The sequence below is a fragment of the Diuraphis noxia genome, unplaced genomic scaffold, assembly GCF_037042655.1.
Source record: "Diuraphis noxia isolate RWA-SAM2 unplaced genomic scaffold, SU_Dnox_SAM2 contig0005, whole genome shotgun sequence".
In the NCBI taxonomy this organism is placed as follows: Eukaryota; Metazoa; Arthropoda; class Insecta; order Hemiptera; family Aphididae; genus Diuraphis; species Diuraphis noxia.
The window spans coordinates 39215439-39233385 of record NW_028301715.1 but is presented as its reverse complement, the minus strand read 5'-3'; the positions used below and the strand labels follow the sequence as shown (position 1 = coordinate 39233385).

Genomic DNA, 17947 nt, shown 5'->3' with positions numbered 1-17947 from the left:
AGGATTAATTTCATAGTTTTTTCAATAGGTAATAAATTATACTTATTAAGATTTATTTATCATAAATATTTTGTACCTACTAACACAATGTTTAAATAATTTACTATGATAAAATGTATCCAAATTAAAAAAAAAATCCTTTATTTATATAAAAACTACAACTAAAATTGATACATCTTTTTTTGTTTTTAATTCCGCCCAAGAGGAGGGTATGGTCCACCACAGTGGGTACACAATATAGATTATAAATTTAAGATATTTTGAGGTACATAGTTCTTAGAGAAGGGTTAGTTTTTACGATAAATATTTTATTTTACAGCTAATATTCACTACTGTTATAAATGAAAACAATTTTATTTGATATAGTTTAATGAACCAGATTATAAAAGAATTTAATAAAATACATTTTACTATATTAAGCAACAATTTTATGTAATCTAATTAAATGATATTTTAATTGAGGATTTCTAGCAAAACGCTTTAAACATATTTTGCATTGAAATTTTGGTATAACACCACATTCATACACCAAATGTTGTCTGAGATGATGCTTTCTATAACGTCCTCCATATAATTTACCACAATTGTTTGGACAACTGGCTGGATCTAATTGTGTTAGGAGATTAAGTTGAGTTAACCAACTGCAAGACAATTCTAAAAAACAAAAATAAAAACAATTTATTGATTAGTATGATAAATACATTATTAATTATCAAATATTTGAATTGTAAAATGTATCGATAGTATAAACTATATAGTATTATGATTAATGTTATGTATATTATAGTATTTTCCACATGCTTTTACCAATTGTTAGTGTTAATGCAGTTCACATTAAATAACCATCTACTATAAAATCATCAACTAACTTTCCCAAGAATAGAAGATATCAAATAAAGATTAACTTAAATTATAGTTAATTTATAGTCACTAAAAACTGTGCACCATAGAAGATATTTTTTCATTTTTTTGTTTCACTGCCTTCGATTAAACATCTTTAATGATTTAAATATAATAGTTCAATGTTCAAATGTGTTGAGATTTAAAAAAAAATAAACAAATAATAAAGTAAGAGCATTCTTGTAACAAATACTTAATTTATTAATAATAAAACAATAGTTATTTATGGATACTTAATATATTATTGTAATGGTTGCTTTTGTTTGAATAAAGGATTTGGGTCTTGGGACAACCCATTATATAAGTTGAGATGCAACTCGACATGTCAATGAATATAGTTCAGTTGTAAATTTTAACAGTTCTAATTAATCCATTAATTACTTTAGTTATTTTAATTTTAATAATTTTTCTTATCTATGTAAAATGCTATACAGTATCAACCGAAATAAGAATTATTAATTAATTTATGAATAGATATTAAATGGACTTTCAATGAATGCTTGCGAGCAAATTTTTTTAAACAAATTATACATTCGAATTGTGGATTAACACCACATGCATAAATTAAATGTTTTTTTAAATTCCATTTTCGATCCAAACCTTTATACGCATGGCCACAACCATTTGGGCAGATTGCTGGGTCGTTTTTACTAGCTTTATTTAATAACTCGTCCATATTATTCTCTGCAAATATAAAATTGTAATTATATTTTAAAAAATGATCTAGCTATCAAAGCAAATAATAATAATAATAATATATTTATATACTTATTTATTTATTTATTTATTTTCTGAAAAAATAATTGTTTTAAGAGGATATTATACTTGTATGTGTTATCTCCGTCTTGCAAGTGTGTAACACAGCAAAATTGTATGTTCAACAGATTGTGTTTAGCGATAAAAGTTTAAATATTACAGTGAATTGGCCTCTTTTAAAATGTAGAGGTTATATTCTTCATAAACTTTTTATTACACTTTAATTTTGATGTGTATTATAAATATTTTAATATGTACAAATAATTTATAATTTTAAATACTCATAACTTATTTCAAAATTAAAATACAGGATGTAACGGTCTATATGGCTAATGGTCTTAGTATGCATCACTAGTCATGTTAAATAGTGATAAAATATATGTATTTATTACCTATAGTTATTTAATGCCTACCTTTTAATGATAACAAAACATCGATAAGCAAGAAATAAATTTGAATATTAACAAACTTTGAAAATTGTTTAAAAATCAATGGCGTAACCAAACTAAAAGTTGTAAACGCTAAAACTGTTTATATAAACTTATGTATAAAATAGGTCTTGAATTACAAGAAAAAAATTTAATACAAAATTTAAATTATTCAATTTTAGCTGTAAAAAATAAAAATAAAATATAACATACAATTATATTATAGCGCAGAGTTCTAAAAGTCATTAACAAACAAAAAACCTTAAACATATAGAATAGAAAAAAAGTTATAGCATTAGTCAAATAGACTGGTTACACTCCGTATAATAATAAACCTATCTAATTACTCTTACCTTTAAATTTTATAAGAGGTCAATTCATTCTAGTTTTTAAACTAACAGAGCTAAACAAAATCTGTCGAGGGTACAATTTGGTATGTTATGTACTAATATTGTAAGATAGATACCACACATGTTGATATAACGTCCTCTTAACAACATAATATGATTGAACCTTAAAAACTGGTAGTGCATACATAGTCATAAATTATGTAAGGCAAAGCTGATAGAATTTTATAATAAGGGTTCCATTCTATCACCATTAACACAACAAAAGGAGGAAGTATTTTTTTTAAATAACAGTATTTATGCTGACTTTAATAAACATGTAAATACCATATGTCTATAGAAGTACTTGAATACAAATCAAAGTATATTAGGGAAATGTCTTACAATATAATTTTAAACAATCAAAAAAAATGAAGTGTAGTGTATTTTAAATAAAATTTTTATGGCAAATTAAATATCATTGATGATCTATTATGACATGATTTTTAAACACTTGTTTATACCTGAACTTTTTTGAAAAACATGTATCTACTAAAGTTAATGTTGATGAGTATTGAGTAAATTTTATTACAATATATGGTTATGCCTGAATGAATTTTAGCAAACAATACTTTTAAATTTTGGGTGCATGACAGATGAATATTTCAAATGTCTTTTAAGATTGGACTTGCGTTCTGTACCATTATATGAATGAACACTACCGTTTGGGCAGAATGCTGGGTCATTAAGACTAGCCATATTTAAAAATTAATTGATATGATTCTCTGAGAATTTAAATTATTTTATTTTATTAACTAAATATGATTTATTTCTTAATTATTGAAATATATCAGTCTTTTAAAAGGGCCAAAGATCTCAGACAATGAATTTATTTTAACATTAAATTATACACCGCAAAGTTACAAAATTATATTTTCTACAAAAAATAAAACATCATTTAAACATACATAATTTTAAGTTCATTTTTTAAAACTTAATTTCATTGCAGTGTAGTGTTTTCATGTACAATATTTTTCAGATTTTAAATAATATTAAATTCTTTTCAGCAATATTTAAGGGATTCAGTAATAGTGTATATTTAAGTAGTTTAATAGAGGTATTAATTTATGTTTTTTATGCATGAATTTTAACTGTGTATGTATACACTAACAATTAATGCTGCTGCACTAAACTGTGAAATAAGCACTTGTACATACAAATCTTCACCACAGCGTAGAGCAGATGAACATTGCAGAATGTTTGTTTTTTTTTACCTAGCTTAAAGTAGTTTTTGTAAATTATATCAATAGACCTAATAATGTGATAAGACTTCTGAAAATTGATCTGAATTTGTTTAAATGTCTACTTGAGATCAATCAGTCTACATTTTGAATTTTCTGATTTAAATTCCAAATAATCAACAAGTGAAATTTCTTAAATTTTAACATATTTGAATCAAAGTTAGGAAAAGTGGACTGATTATTCTCAAGTAGACATAATAAAGAATTCAAAACATTTTTCAAAATTCTTGTCGCATCCTTAGGTTAGTTGGGTGGATTAACTAAAGATCAGTATATTTAAGTTCAAGTTAAAATAAATAACTCCCACCAAATTAAAATCACAACAATTTTTAATGCATTATTCCAAATTATACAAAATATTCATTTATTTCACTTTATTAATAAAACCACCAATGTAATGTAAAAATTTTTTATCTAATTATGTAACTATTTTAAGTATGTTCTATGAATATTCATCATGTGATACTGCAAGGATTCATTTCTCCTGAATGTTTTAGGGCATACAATACATTGAAATTTTGGGCGCACGCCGCATGAATGTTTTAAATGTCTAATTAGATTAGACTTGCGTTTTATGCCTTTATATGAACGGCCACAACCATTTGGACAGAATACAGGATCATTTTCATAAGCCATATTTAATGACTTGTTCATAATCGGATTCTCTGAAAATATAACATTAACATTATTTTACAACATTACTAAATATGGTAAAATTTTACAATACTGAAAATAAAATTCTTACAGTATGCATTTATTTTAAACAACACCATGTTACAAAACACTTTTTACACAACAACACAACATTATTTTTGTATTTAAACATATAAAATAATTTTAAGTTAATTCTTAACCTTTAATTTCATAACAATGTTTTTATATACCTACCGTAAAATACATAATAAATAAATATATGTTAAATGTTAATATAACTACAAATAATTTTTTGTAGCAAATTGAAAATTGAACTTTAAAAAAAAACTTTTTTTATTATCTATTATATACAATGTTGCAACTTTACATAAACACATTTATAGTTTATTAAAAAAAAAAGATTTTCTGTTAGTTATTACATTTTTAACTTGGAAAGTAATGAATATGAATACAGTATATTGTACATACATATATGTTATTAAAACAACTTATGATACAACTATAAAAGTCAAGATGAAATGAATCCAGTTTAGCTAGTGCATAGAAAAATAAAATAATCATATAATATTTATCTAGTTTTTAAAGTATATGTTAATTATATTAAAGCTATATAATATTAAATACATTTAGAACTCCAAATTTGTTTGTGAATAGATAATAAATGGTTTTTCAGAGTATGCTTGCGAGCAAATCTTCTTGAACAAACTTTACATTGAAATTGTGGATTTTGACCACATGCATAAATCAAATGTTTTTTTAGATTTTTCTTACGTTCTGTCCCATTATATGAATGACCACATCTATTTGGGCAGAATGCTGGGTCGTATTCACAAGCCATATTTAATAACTCGTTCATGTGATTATCTGAAAATTTAACATTTAAATTATTTCACATTACAACTAAATATGGTAAAATTTTATAATACTGAAAAATATCATTCATTTAAAAGGTCCAAATTTCTCATACTATGAATTTATTTTAATAAATATAACATACATCACCAATTTACAAAATTGTTTTACAAGAAAAAAAACATTATTATAGTATTTAAGCATAAATATTTTAAGCTATAATATATATAATAATATAATTTGAAATATACAATTTTTATAGCAAATTAAAAATTGAACATTAAAAAAAAAAATTTATTTTACTATCTATATACCTGTTATATTTTACCCATTAAACAAGAGGTAAATCCATTATGTATGTTATTTAAAAAGCTTTTATTTTGTAACTAATGATCTATACATTTGTTTTTGTATAATATGTATATTATTAAAAAACTTATGATCAGAGGCATGACTAGATATTTTTTTTTAGAAGGGAGGTGAACATCAAAACCCCTGATACGCCTATAGGTTATGAATTTATGATATAAGAAAAAATTAACTAAATTATTCATTATAGTGTTAAGTAAAATAAAATATTTGTTATTTATATTACAGTTGTATAATATTAAATCACATGAAAAGAAAATTTTTTTCAGTGAATACATAGTAAATCGGTTTTTAGAGTATGCTTGCAAAAATATTTTCTTGAGCAAACTATACATTGAAACTGTGGATTTTTACTGTATGTATATATCAAATGTTTTAAGAAATTGTGTTTACGGTGTGTACCAATATACAAATGACTACAGTCATTTGAACAGAACACAGGATCACTTTCACTTACTTTATTTAATTATTCCATCATGGCATTATTCTGTAAATACCTATAATATGTTAGTTGTTTTATTTCACTCGCATATTATATGTAACAATAATGTACTTTAAGTAATTTTGTTGATGGTGAGATACATAATTCCTTTAAAATGGTTAAAGCGACAACATTTTCTTTTCTACAATACAGCATAGCCATACACCCGCCATTACAAAAATATATCTTAAAGAACAGTTTATTTATATTAATTAGTAATAATAATAAGAACCAAACAAGAAATTTTTTGATAATGTCCTATTATTTTTATTAAAAAGATTATGTTTTGAGCACATTATTTTAATATCAAATCTCAAAGTGGTCCTTTTTTCTAATATCTTATATTACGTCAAAATGTGATTTTCAAAATTGTGGAACTGTGAAATAAAAAGCCTGTATTGAAAAAAAATCAATCTGAAGGCATCACTGAAATGTCACTGAAATGTGTTTCAACGTAAATTTCTTAACAGAATTAAAATAGATACTTCCGAAGTCCATTATTACCATAAAATATTGTGGGTTAGATCGAAATAAATTTTCGCGTTAGACATTCTATAGTTACACCTATACCTACTTGAAAATCAATCTTAATACGAATTTCGGTACAATATATTTTGAAACAAAGATAGCAAATTGAGTTTTTGTGTTTTTCAAATTCAAATTCTGCTTGGAAGATACATTAATCGAGCGTGTTTTAGTTTAAAATTTTAAACGCTAATCATTGTCTAAGGACTAAGCAAATTTAAATGTTTCCAAGATAAGCAAAACTATAAGCTTGATATTTGAATGGTTTAATAATACGTAATCTTTATCCGTTTTTGAATAGTTATTTATATAATAGTAGCCAACGTGTAAGTATATAAATAATTGTAACCGATGTAACAATATTGATAACGGTACAAACACAGGATCGATTTATATATGGACCTTTGACAGATGATGGGCACAACGACCGACAGAGATATAGTTAGAATATATTATACAAACATATAATAATGTATACAAGAATTCTTATAGATATTTCGTGTATAAATTTAACTATATGAAAATCAATCACGTTTTAACATTCTTCAAATTAAACTTAAAAGTAATAATACATTTTTTTAAATGGTTATAGTTAAATAAAAATAATAAACATAAAATCAGGAGCTGAATAATTATTTAGTTCCCGATAAATTCTATTTTGATTTTTTAAATATACATATTTGATGAATTTTCATCATGTGGCACTTCAATGATTCGTTGTTTCTGAACTTTGTTTGACAAACTGTACATGGGAATTGAGGATTAACGCCACACTTATAATTCAAATGGTGTTTGAGATTGTATTTGCAGTTTTTACCAATATATGATCTTCCACAACCATTTAGACAAAACATTCGATATTTTTCAAAAGTTTGATTCGTATACTTAACTGAAAATATAACATTTAATTATTTTATACCATTGAACAAATCGACAATTCAAACTCCTATAATACTAAAATTATTTACGCGACGATTATTTGAAATGATCACTCTATGAATTACATTTTTATGTTTAAGATAACATTTCAATTAGGAAGACACACTTATAAATTAATATTAAAACATTTCATTCGTATTACTTATAATAATCACCATTATATGAATGTATCCGTCGCCATTAAATAAATAGCTACGTCCATATAGGTAGTATTTAAATAAAAATTCCAAAATCAATGTGTATCATAAAAAAATATATTTATTAAAGTACAGTTTATCGATGAAAATTGGCTATGTGATACTGTAACGATTGATTATGCTTGAAGTGTCTTTGGCAATATATACAATGAAATTGTGGATTTTTTCCGCATGCATACACCAAATGTTTTTTGAGACTGTGTTTGCGGTGAATGCCTTTATATGAACGACCACAACCATTTGGACAGAATACTGGATCACTTTCACTTACTTTTTTATTTAATAATTCCATCATCGTATTCTCTGCAAACATAACATTTAAGTTTTTTTTTCAATGATACAGTATTTGATGTTGAGGTACATAATTTCTTTAGAATGGCTAAGCATCTGATACTAAATATTTTTTTCTACAATAATACAACACAGCTTAATATTCATTTAAAGATTATTATGTATTCAATAAAGTGATCTATGAAGTATGAACACTTTCGATAATTTAGTCATTTTTTTATTTTTTTTTAAAGTTAACCTTAACATTGAACTTCTTATTTCAGTGTCGAATTCTTGAGTGGTTATATTATTATTTATTGATATCTTTAATTGAATCGTAATTTTTAACATAACGGAACTATGGAAGACAAAAATCTGGGTATTGAAATTCATAAGCAGGTTGTTTACTAAAATGTGTGGGTAAAATGTTTGTATAATATATTTTGAAACAAATAAAACAAATCAAGGCGTTATGTTTTTAAATCAAAATGTACTTTATTTAAAAAATTGAAATAATTCTACATTTTTAAATACAAATAATATCAATTTTCAAATGTCACCTTTAGACCAAAGTTAAATTAAAAGTTGTTGATGATTAGTCATCATATGATAATCTAATGATCTTTTATTTCTTATCGTTTTTTTGCAATATTTACATAATATTTTTGGATTAACAAAGCATGAATTATTTAAATGTCTTTTAAGATTTTTTTTGGAATATCTTCCAGTAAACGCAGTACCACAACCGTATGGACACATAACTGGGTCACTTTCAATAGCTGTTTTATATAATAAATCCATCTTGGAAATTTCTGCAAACATAACATTTAAACTGTACTATTTGATTGACCAATTTAATGTAAGTGTTAAAATCAAAGCGTTAATATGGTTAATTTTGATTCTGATTATTATACATTCAATATAGATAATACAATAAAGACATTAAAAGTTAAAATCAAACATCGAACATTGAATTTATTAAGTTACCTACTAACAACCATACTATATTTTACAATCAATATAAAGCATAGATACATATAATAAGTTAAACATAAACTCAGTCACTATCAGTGACGTATTTAGGGGGCGATCGCCCAGGGCGGCATTAGATTTTTACATAACCCATCTTCTGTTAATGAAAAATATGTGAATTTTAAATATTTATTGTTTTGTAATTATAGTTGATAATAACTAAACCTATTTTATATTAAATATTTAAATGTGATTAATTTATAAAGATAACATAATGTTTAAAGTTTGAAATCTGCTTTTTTTTTTCTAACTTTTGTTCTAAAAAGGATAACGATAACGGGTTGTCACCGGAAAGTAAGCTCCAACGCGCTCGATAGGTTGAAAAAGTCAAAAAAAAATTTGTGTGTGGGGGGGGGACATTGGCACCCAGGCGCCAAATTTCTGAATACGTCTCTGGTCACTATAGCATAATAGTTAAGCGGAAGCTAGATCAAACCTAACCTAACCTAACCAATTTTATAATGTTAAGTATTGCCAAAGAGCAAAGACATATTTAAATAATTGGGGTTAATGATGTACAATTGTATATATATTATACAAATGTACATTCCTTAAGAAATCATAAATCCAATCCGTAGAATAATGTCACTTAACCGTTCAGCTTTTTTTCTGACTTGAATAGTGTTTGAATCGGCTATCTATTAAAATAATTAAGCCAATTTACATAAATAATCATTAACAAAATAATACCACACCGAAAAGCTAATACCGGGACGATTGGACATCTAGCCTACTCTCCAATAAATATGTATTTGGTTATGGTAGTAAAGCACAATTGAGCATACACCTTTTACAACTCATTGAACACATAATATTTTATGTGAAGTTGCCACATTCACACTACCTACCGAAATTTTGTAATTTATTATTTGCGAGTATTTGTATACCCCAAATCATAAAACTAAACTTAAACGAGCAGCGAGACGTGCGCCTAACTGTGTGTTTTATAGATTAATAAATTTATTCTGAGCAATAAATATTAGTTGTATCCGTAATATGCTGACCATTATAGATGCAACGCACGACGGTTAGCATTTAGCATTGAGGAGAGGGTAGTATAAGATACTTAAGATAAGTAACAATTCCAAAATTATCATAGAAATAATTCAGTTAATGCAGTGTTTGATCCTATAGTTGTATCACATAGTGTGTGTTAAAAAAAGTTTCAGTATATATTTTTTAACAGGGACAATCCCAATACATGAATATAGGTACATGGATTTACGAGAGCTAACTCTAAAGACGGTTGATGGAAATATTATTAAAGTTACAAAAAATTCGCTTAATTCGTATAGATACATATACAACTATAACAATATAAAAAATTATAAGTATTACAATTCGCTCAACATTAAAACTAATAGTTACCTATAATATTATTTTTATTTTTGACATTAAAGCACTTTAAAACAATAATTATAAAATCTGTAAATATTGTACAATTCTTTATTTTTACATTTACCTAATTTAATTTTAATTTTAAAACACGCATGTTTGATGAACTGTCATAATATGATATCTCAATGATTGATTTTTTCTGAATCTTTTTTGACAAATTGTGCATAAAAATTGTGGATTAATGCCACACGCATAATTTAAGTGATGTTTGAGATTGTTTTTGCGATTTGTACCTTTATACGATCGGCCGCAACCATTTGGACAAAACAATGGATCTTTTTCAAATGTCATACTCGAGTAATTAACTGAAAATAGAACATACAAATTTCTTATTATTTTCGATAAAATAAAGTTATTTTATGAATGCCAAAGCTTTAAATTTGTGGTTTAATGTGCATTTTCGAGTATTTTAGACTTTTAGAGGATGATTCAATAACTATTATAATATTAAAATTAAAATTGAAACACATTTTCATAAGTATGAAATAAACGCATTAAATATTCTCTAAATGTATGTAGATAATCTAGTATCAACAACAAAAGAAAACCAATTAACATAATTGTTTAAAATAATCATTTATTTTACAAAAGTGTATTGTGAAATTGTGGTTTCACGCTTTTATAAATTTTAAAATATGAGATTGTGTTTACGTTTCCAGTTTCCACCGTTGTACGATCGGCCATAACCACGTCGAGTGACGAGACAATGAGTCTTCTAAAAAATCCTGAATCATGTAATGAAAAGTTTTAATCTTTAAGCATGGTTGAATTCATTGTTTTAAAAAACTAAAATATGGCACATTTGTAGTCGTCACCTAGTCGGTATTTCTTGAACATACGTAAAGTAAGTAGTTTAATACAATTATATTAAAATACTACATTTAAATTCCAAATACTAAGTTTTTTTTAACAATAATGTACTATTTAAAGTATATTTTCTATATTTTCTTTATGAACAGTCGCTAAATGATACTGTAACGATCGCTTATGCTTGAATTGTTTTCCGCAAATCGTACACTTAAATTGTGGATTAATGCCACACGCATACTTCAAATGATGTTTGAGATTATATTGGCGGTTTTTACCTTTGTACGATCGGCCACAGCCACTTGGACAAGATAATGAATCTTCACCAAAAGTCTGATTCATGTAATTTACTGAAAATATAATATTTGAATTATTTTAAGTCATTGACAAAATAAATAATTAAAGTTAATTTAGACAACCACAGTGCTAATAATTATTATGTCTATAGCGTGCTTTTAGCATATTTGTTGTCTTGTTGAGGATCATTAGGCTATTTATAAGTATAAGACAATTTTAACGATATTTAAACATAGAAATAACAATTTTAGCTGTTTTGTTGTGATTTAAAAATAAAGAGTGGTTGACATTTTTTAAATATATTATTATATTAATTTATACACACAATGACATTATGAAATACAATATTTTTTCGGAAAATACTAATTTCACCGGGTGTATATAGAAATAATGTAGTAATGTCTAAATAGTAAGATAAATTACTTTAATCACTTCTATCACTATATTTAATATCATACAATATACTTAAATAGTAATATTATTACAGTTGCCGGTTCGAATCTCGGTCACGGGCGGCATCGCTCTTTGGGCATTTCGCAGTGTCTGGAGAGAGAGGCCGCCGCCCCTCAACTGGGCATGGCAGACACCTACAGGTGCCCATTCATAATTCTGCCAAAAACCCACGTGTTAAAACCTACAGTACCTTCCCCTACAGTTCCCCAGGCTAATGGCCTCAGTTGTCGAAGCTCTAACCCTAAAAAAAAAGTAATATTATTATAGGCTGAGAGATCGACATCATTCAGAATCTTATTTTAACCTATCTGTCATTGAATTCAAATTCCACACATCCATTATAATTACTTTTCTAGACACATTATGTACCTACAATAGAGCATTACCAATTTGCTGAAATTTTTAAATATATTTTGTATAAGAACAGTGACCAAATGATATGATTTAATATGGCCGAACTGTTATCGACAATACGTGAGGTAAAATTTTGGGTTGATCACATGAATACACAATATAGGTACTTCACATTTTTGTAGTTTTTACATACATATTATGATCGGCCACAACCATTTAGATAAAACATACCCACAATATTTAAAAAATATTCAGACACTTGACTGACAATACAACTAATATATCAATTTTTTATATCAACGATGATGAAGTATAATTCATTTGGACGGCTCGATCATTGATACTAAATTTTGTTTTTAACTTATATTCTTACAAATTTTATAAATCCATCATGTTAAGTTTAGGACTGATCACTTTGAACTTAATGTTATACTTATTGGTATTATTGTTTCAATAACAATTATAACATTATGATAAATATTTTATCCTTATAACTTTATATTAAAACTTCTTTATTTCATTTGGAAAAACCTAAATACGCCTCTATAGTAAATATCAGTTAGTTAGTACCCCTATATTAGTACAATATTGAAATAATAAATTATAATTACGATTAAAAAGTTTATTTTACAAAAATATTTTTTTAGAGTATAATTTTTTGATGAACACTGGATGTATGATACAATAACGATTGCTTAGATCTTAATTGTTTTCCGCAAAATGAACAACAAAATTGTGGATTAACGCCACACGTATACTTCAAATGCTTTTTGAGATTATTTTTGCAGTTTTTGCCGATATACGATCGGCCACAGCCATTATTTGGACAAAACACACGATATTTTTCAATAAACTGATTCAGGCGTTTAACTGAAAATATAAAAATAAATTATAATTATATCAAACAATAATAATTTAATAAAATATAGTTAATTGCATTGCCATAGCGCTGATACTAAAATTGTATTAACTTGCAATTTGCCTATTTATATAAGGATTATTATAGGACTGATTCTCTTTGAACTACATTTTTATGATAATTGGTTTCCAGTTTCAAAAACTAAGAAAACATTAAAATTAATATACTTCATAATCATAAATCTGAAGACTAAAATGAAATAATATTTTTTCTTTGGATAAATTTAAATGCATAACTTTTGTTGCAGTCTATGTATAGGTACTATAATTTAGAATTTTAAAACAATTGAAATAAGAAATTAAAATTCTAAATACAAAATTTATTTTACAAAAAATTATTTTCATAGTAATTTTCTTGATGAACAGTAACTGAATGACATTGTAGCGATCGCTTATGTCTGAATTGTTTTCCGCAAAATGTACACTGAAACTTTGGACTAACGCCACATGCATAATTCATATGGTGTTTGAGATTGTTTTTGCGGTTTGTCCCTCTGTACAATCGGCCACAACCATTTGGACAAGATAATGAATCTTTTCCAAAAATTTGATTCGTGTAATTAACTGAAAAATTAACAATTAAATAATTTATATTATTGGAAATATAATATATTGAATTCAGAATACTACTGCGCTGTAGGTACCTAGGAAGTAGGAACTAAATGTTTTTTGTTTTTAACGTTTCAATATTTACATATTATAATATGTGAAGACACTTGTGATGGCTAATAGTAATAAGTAATATATTTAGTAATAATTAATATTTTTTTAATAATTAATTAGTAATAAGTCCACGAAAAAATGTCAAGATACTATTTTAATATGATTAGTACAATAAAGTAAATTCAAAAGATAAATTATATTCTAAAAAAATGGTTTTACTTAATATTTTACTAATGAATTCTTAAATATGTCATGCATGTAGGCTAAATGAACTTTTAATATTTGATTTGATCTAAATCTTTTTTGGCAAATTGTACATTCAAATTGTGGGTAGACTCTACAAGATAACATCATATGGCGTTTGAGATTGTGTCTGCGATATTTTCCTTTATAAGAACGACCACAAATATTTGGACAAAACATTGGATCACAGTCAGGAACAGCGTCCAATAACTGCGTTATGGTAGCTTGATCTGAAACATAAATTGCAATCAATCATTTCAGTAAGTACCAAACTAACTGAGATGCAGTTTAATAAGTATTTTAAGCTATATATATGCGCATTATTATTTGTATTTTCTAAAACCTTAACACTGTTCTGCTAAGCGACTGTTTTTTAATTTAAAATATTTTTTTTTTGTTTTCTGAATAAATTTAAATATAAAGACACATTTAAACAAATAAGTTTAACTAAAATTATGATCAAGTAACTCATATAATATATATATAAGTTTGTGTGCAATGATATATAATTCAATAATTGCATAATTCATAAATACCTATTGAATTGTCTAAAGATTACCAAAGATTATAATAATTTAAAAATATATTTATGTATATATTAAATATATTAACAGTATTTAAAATCATATGTTTACTATACTTAAATCATATGATTTATATTTACCAAAAATGTCTGTAATATTATTTATATAATAACAATTTAGTATAAATACATTTCATAATATTTTTATTTCATAATATATCTGTGCATATAAAATGTACGCAATTATAGATTTATTAACACATTAACACTATAATATAAGAAATATAAAAAAGTTTAACACAATAACGTCTTAATATATATAAAATAAGTACAATTCGAGTTTTCGACATATATAATATAATATTGTAATAAATAATATATTATATTCAACTTAAATTCTATTTAAAACTACGTCCAAACTCGCAAGTATTGTCTCGGTACAAATTTGTGTTCAGTAATCTTTAGAAAGGTTTAATTATCAAACATTATCTGTGGTTCCTCATAAGTTTTTTACGATATTTTAATTTTTAAGCGAGTTCTGAGAATTTTTAATTTGTAATATTTTATTCATAATAACATGTCCAAAAATTAAAATAAATTAAAAACTCTTGACTCTTGAGTAAGCATAGATAATGTACTCACCTTTAAGTTTTGCAATATAGTTCAATTATCTCTATTTTTAAACATTATTAAACATAATTATAACTGCTGAACACAAATTCACTATGATATACAACGTTTGTAAGACGTTGAAACCGTACGCAGGTGGCATTTAAATCCTGTTAAGTAAAATATGTATAATAAATATATAGTGTCTAGTTGGTTATAAAATTAGAATAAATAAATTAGGATAAGGTGAAGATGAAACTTAAATTATATTTGGACCATCCCAAACAATTAATTATAATATGATAACTTTACGACTTACGTAGGTACTAATGAGTAATTAAGCAAACTACAAAAAGTACAAACATTACATTTGTAGGCATAAGCGTGCGCACGGGGGAGGCAGGGGAGGCGGTTGCCTCCCCTGCGAGATTTTCCTCTACACCAAAATATTATATTATATCTACCAATTGGTGAAAATCGGGTGGGGGGATTGGAGTCTGGACCTCCTTAGCTAAAGTATTGCCTCCCCTGCCAAGAATACCTACGCACGCTTATGTTTGTAGGTTTAATTGATTTGTTTGTTTAGCCTTTAAAAACTAAAGCACATTACAATGATCGCTTTGTAGCTGCGCATTTATTTATTGAGCTATATATATATAACTAATGAAAGCTGTTCTTGTCGACAACCATTTAAACTTTCTCTGGGTTATTAAATAACATGTTTTATTTTACTATTTTTCATAGGAACTTTTAAATCAATACATATAAAAAATATAATTAACTAATTATTCTTACATTCATGTTAAGCTTAAGGCGGGTACACGCGAAGCAAGATAAGTCGAGTAGAAAATACACATTCATTCGATTACTATTCATTCGAGCACGTAAATTTTTTGCCACCTGCAGACTTTGTTCAAAATTCGTTCACACAGAAATTGTTAACCATTGATATAGCATTTAGATTGTCTATAAATAGCTAGGGTGGTCAACAATTTTATCACACAATGCTCAGAAAAACGGGCACGGAAACGAATTTCACTTATTTGTGACATCATACTTATGCCACATCGTGTGCACCCGCAGAACAGAAAAACGAGTATACGTAAATAATAAAAGTATATGTATAGCGTATTGAAATAATTGAAAAATTGATAATTGGTAAATCGCATACTATACTTAAATTTAAAAAATATACTACTGATGAATAATGACTTATATTTTGACAATATAAAATATAATGTTTAACTTATATTCATCCAAAGCTATTAAATCTATGTTTTAATGGACATTATGAGAATTTACTCGGTGGACTGTTAAAGTTTCTTTTCTTGTATATTTTTTAAAACAAATATCACAACTGTATTTGAATAAAGACGTCACTTCACATTCAAATGATAAGTGCCTTTTCAGATTACCTTTACGGTTTTTTCCACTATACGACCGGCCGCAAGCATATGGACAAAAAACAGGATCTTCCAAGATTAATCTTTCAAACAATTTAACTACAACAGGGTAAAATGTAAAAATAATTAATATTTAATTTATAAATGACAATAATAGATCGATTATACATTGCTTACCAATACTATTAATAAATTAAATTCAGTGATAGGTACCCATGCAAGTTACAAAAAAAGCAGTAATATTTTGTAAAAAAAAAAACATACGTTATGTCGAATTGTAATGTGATAATATATACTCGTTTCAAAAACATTTTAGTGAGGAAGTCGGTTGAAATTGAATTTTATTTATAGATATATAAGGCAAATGTTAAATTACTAAATATACACTTTTCAAGCTAAAAAAAATAATCAATTCACAATTAAATAAATATCTCAGATTTATACATGAGCAAATAAGCAAATATATATTATTATATAAATAATTATACAACTGAAACAAAATATGGACGCTATATGTATAATACTCCAGTATAGGTTTACTAATTAACAATTAGTGTTCAACTAATTGACATTATTTATTAATATAACTAGGCGTTATATTATGATGTATATTATATTATATATGATATTTCAAATTATTCAAGTCAATTTCAATTGCATATTAAAATTAGGACTATTGTAAAATGCAATATTTGATTGCTAACAAATTAGCAATGCTTACTATCATGCATTCATGCATAATATAATTTTTGATATATCATCCATTAAAACTAAAAATAATATTTATTTATAAATACACAACTATTATGATAGTATTTTATTATTAAAAGTTATATGAGAATTAATTTAAAAAAATATCTTTTCAGACAAAAAACATTATACAATATTTAAAATTAGTCCAATCAAAATGTATATATACAACATATTAATAATTACAATGAAAATTAACAACTTCATATTTTTATTTTTATATTTTACAGTGTAAAATATTGAGGTGCAACAAAAAATTTCTGATACAGTCAAAACATATCACTTCAAGAATTGATACTGAAACTTGTTCAAAAAGTTAATGAAAGCCTGTACAGATATTACTAAAAATATTGTCAGTTCATGAGCAATTCGTGAAATCTTCAACATTTTAAAGTTATCATAAGAGTTATCACTTCTTATTTTTATTGTTCTATGAACAATTCCCAAATGTCTTTTTAAGTTTTCATTTCATCAAGAGGTCACGCCACACCCAAGATTC

At 25.6% G+C, this 17947-nt stretch overlaps 3 protein-coding genes across 8 annotated transcripts; all 3 read right to left on the bottom strand.

Moving 5' to 3' along the window:
- Window positions 1-124: 124 nt before the first annotated feature.
- On the bottom strand, window positions 125-3169 carry LOC149055328 (uncharacterized). The gene is made up of 3 exons (XM_089229541.1): window positions 3043-3169; window positions 1501-1584; window positions 125-654 (listed from the first exon to the last, which is right to left on the bottom strand). Exons 1-3 carry the CDS (start codon window positions 3167-3169, stop codon window positions 416-418), a joined length of 450 nt encoding a protein of 149 aa, XP_089085667.1. The 3' UTR covers window positions 125-415.
- Window positions 3170-7763: 4594 nt separating this feature from the next.
- On the bottom strand, window positions 7764-12225 carry LOC149055327 (uncharacterized). 5 transcript variants are annotated; one of them, XR_016191968.1, is made up of 5 exons: window positions 12018-12225; window positions 11514-11585; window positions 11080-11153; window positions 10662-10733; window positions 7895-8031 (listed from the first exon to the last, which is right to left on the bottom strand). XR_016191968.1 is itself a non-coding variant. In XM_089228872.1 (4 exons), the coding sequence occupies exons 1-4, from the start codon at window positions 12049-12051 to the stop codon at window positions 7805-7807; spliced, it is 405 nt and encodes a 134-aa protein (XP_089084998.1). In that variant the 5' UTR covers window positions 12052-12225; the 3' UTR covers window positions 7764-7804. The 5 variants fall into 5 exon arrangements, 2 of the variants coding, with proteins under 2 accessions (XP_089084998.1, XP_089084997.1); XR_016191966.1 differs by having other exon boundaries at window positions 7896-8031; window positions 10493-10733; XR_016191967.1 differs by lacking the exon at window positions 7895-8031 and adding an exon at window positions 8675-8810.
- A 721-nt stretch (window positions 12226-12946) lies between these two features.
- On the bottom strand, window positions 12947-16799 carry LOC149055326 (uncharacterized). Of its 2 annotated transcripts, XM_089228874.1 has the most exons (4): window positions 16711-16793; window positions 14194-14393; window positions 13740-13821; window positions 12947-13199 (listed from the first exon to the last, which is right to left on the bottom strand). In XM_089228874.1, exons 2-4 carry the CDS (start codon window positions 14341-14343, stop codon window positions 13099-13101), a joined length of 333 nt encoding a protein of 110 aa, XP_089085000.1. In that variant the 5' UTR covers window positions 14344-14393; window positions 16711-16793; the 3' UTR covers window positions 12947-13098. The 2 variants fall into 2 exon arrangements, 1 of the variants encoding a protein (XP_089085000.1); XR_016191969.1 differs by lacking the exons at window positions 12947-13199; window positions 13740-13821; window positions 14194-14393 and adding an exon at window positions 14402-15465 and having other exon boundaries at window positions 16711-16799.
- Window positions 16800-17947: the final 1148 nt, after the last annotated feature.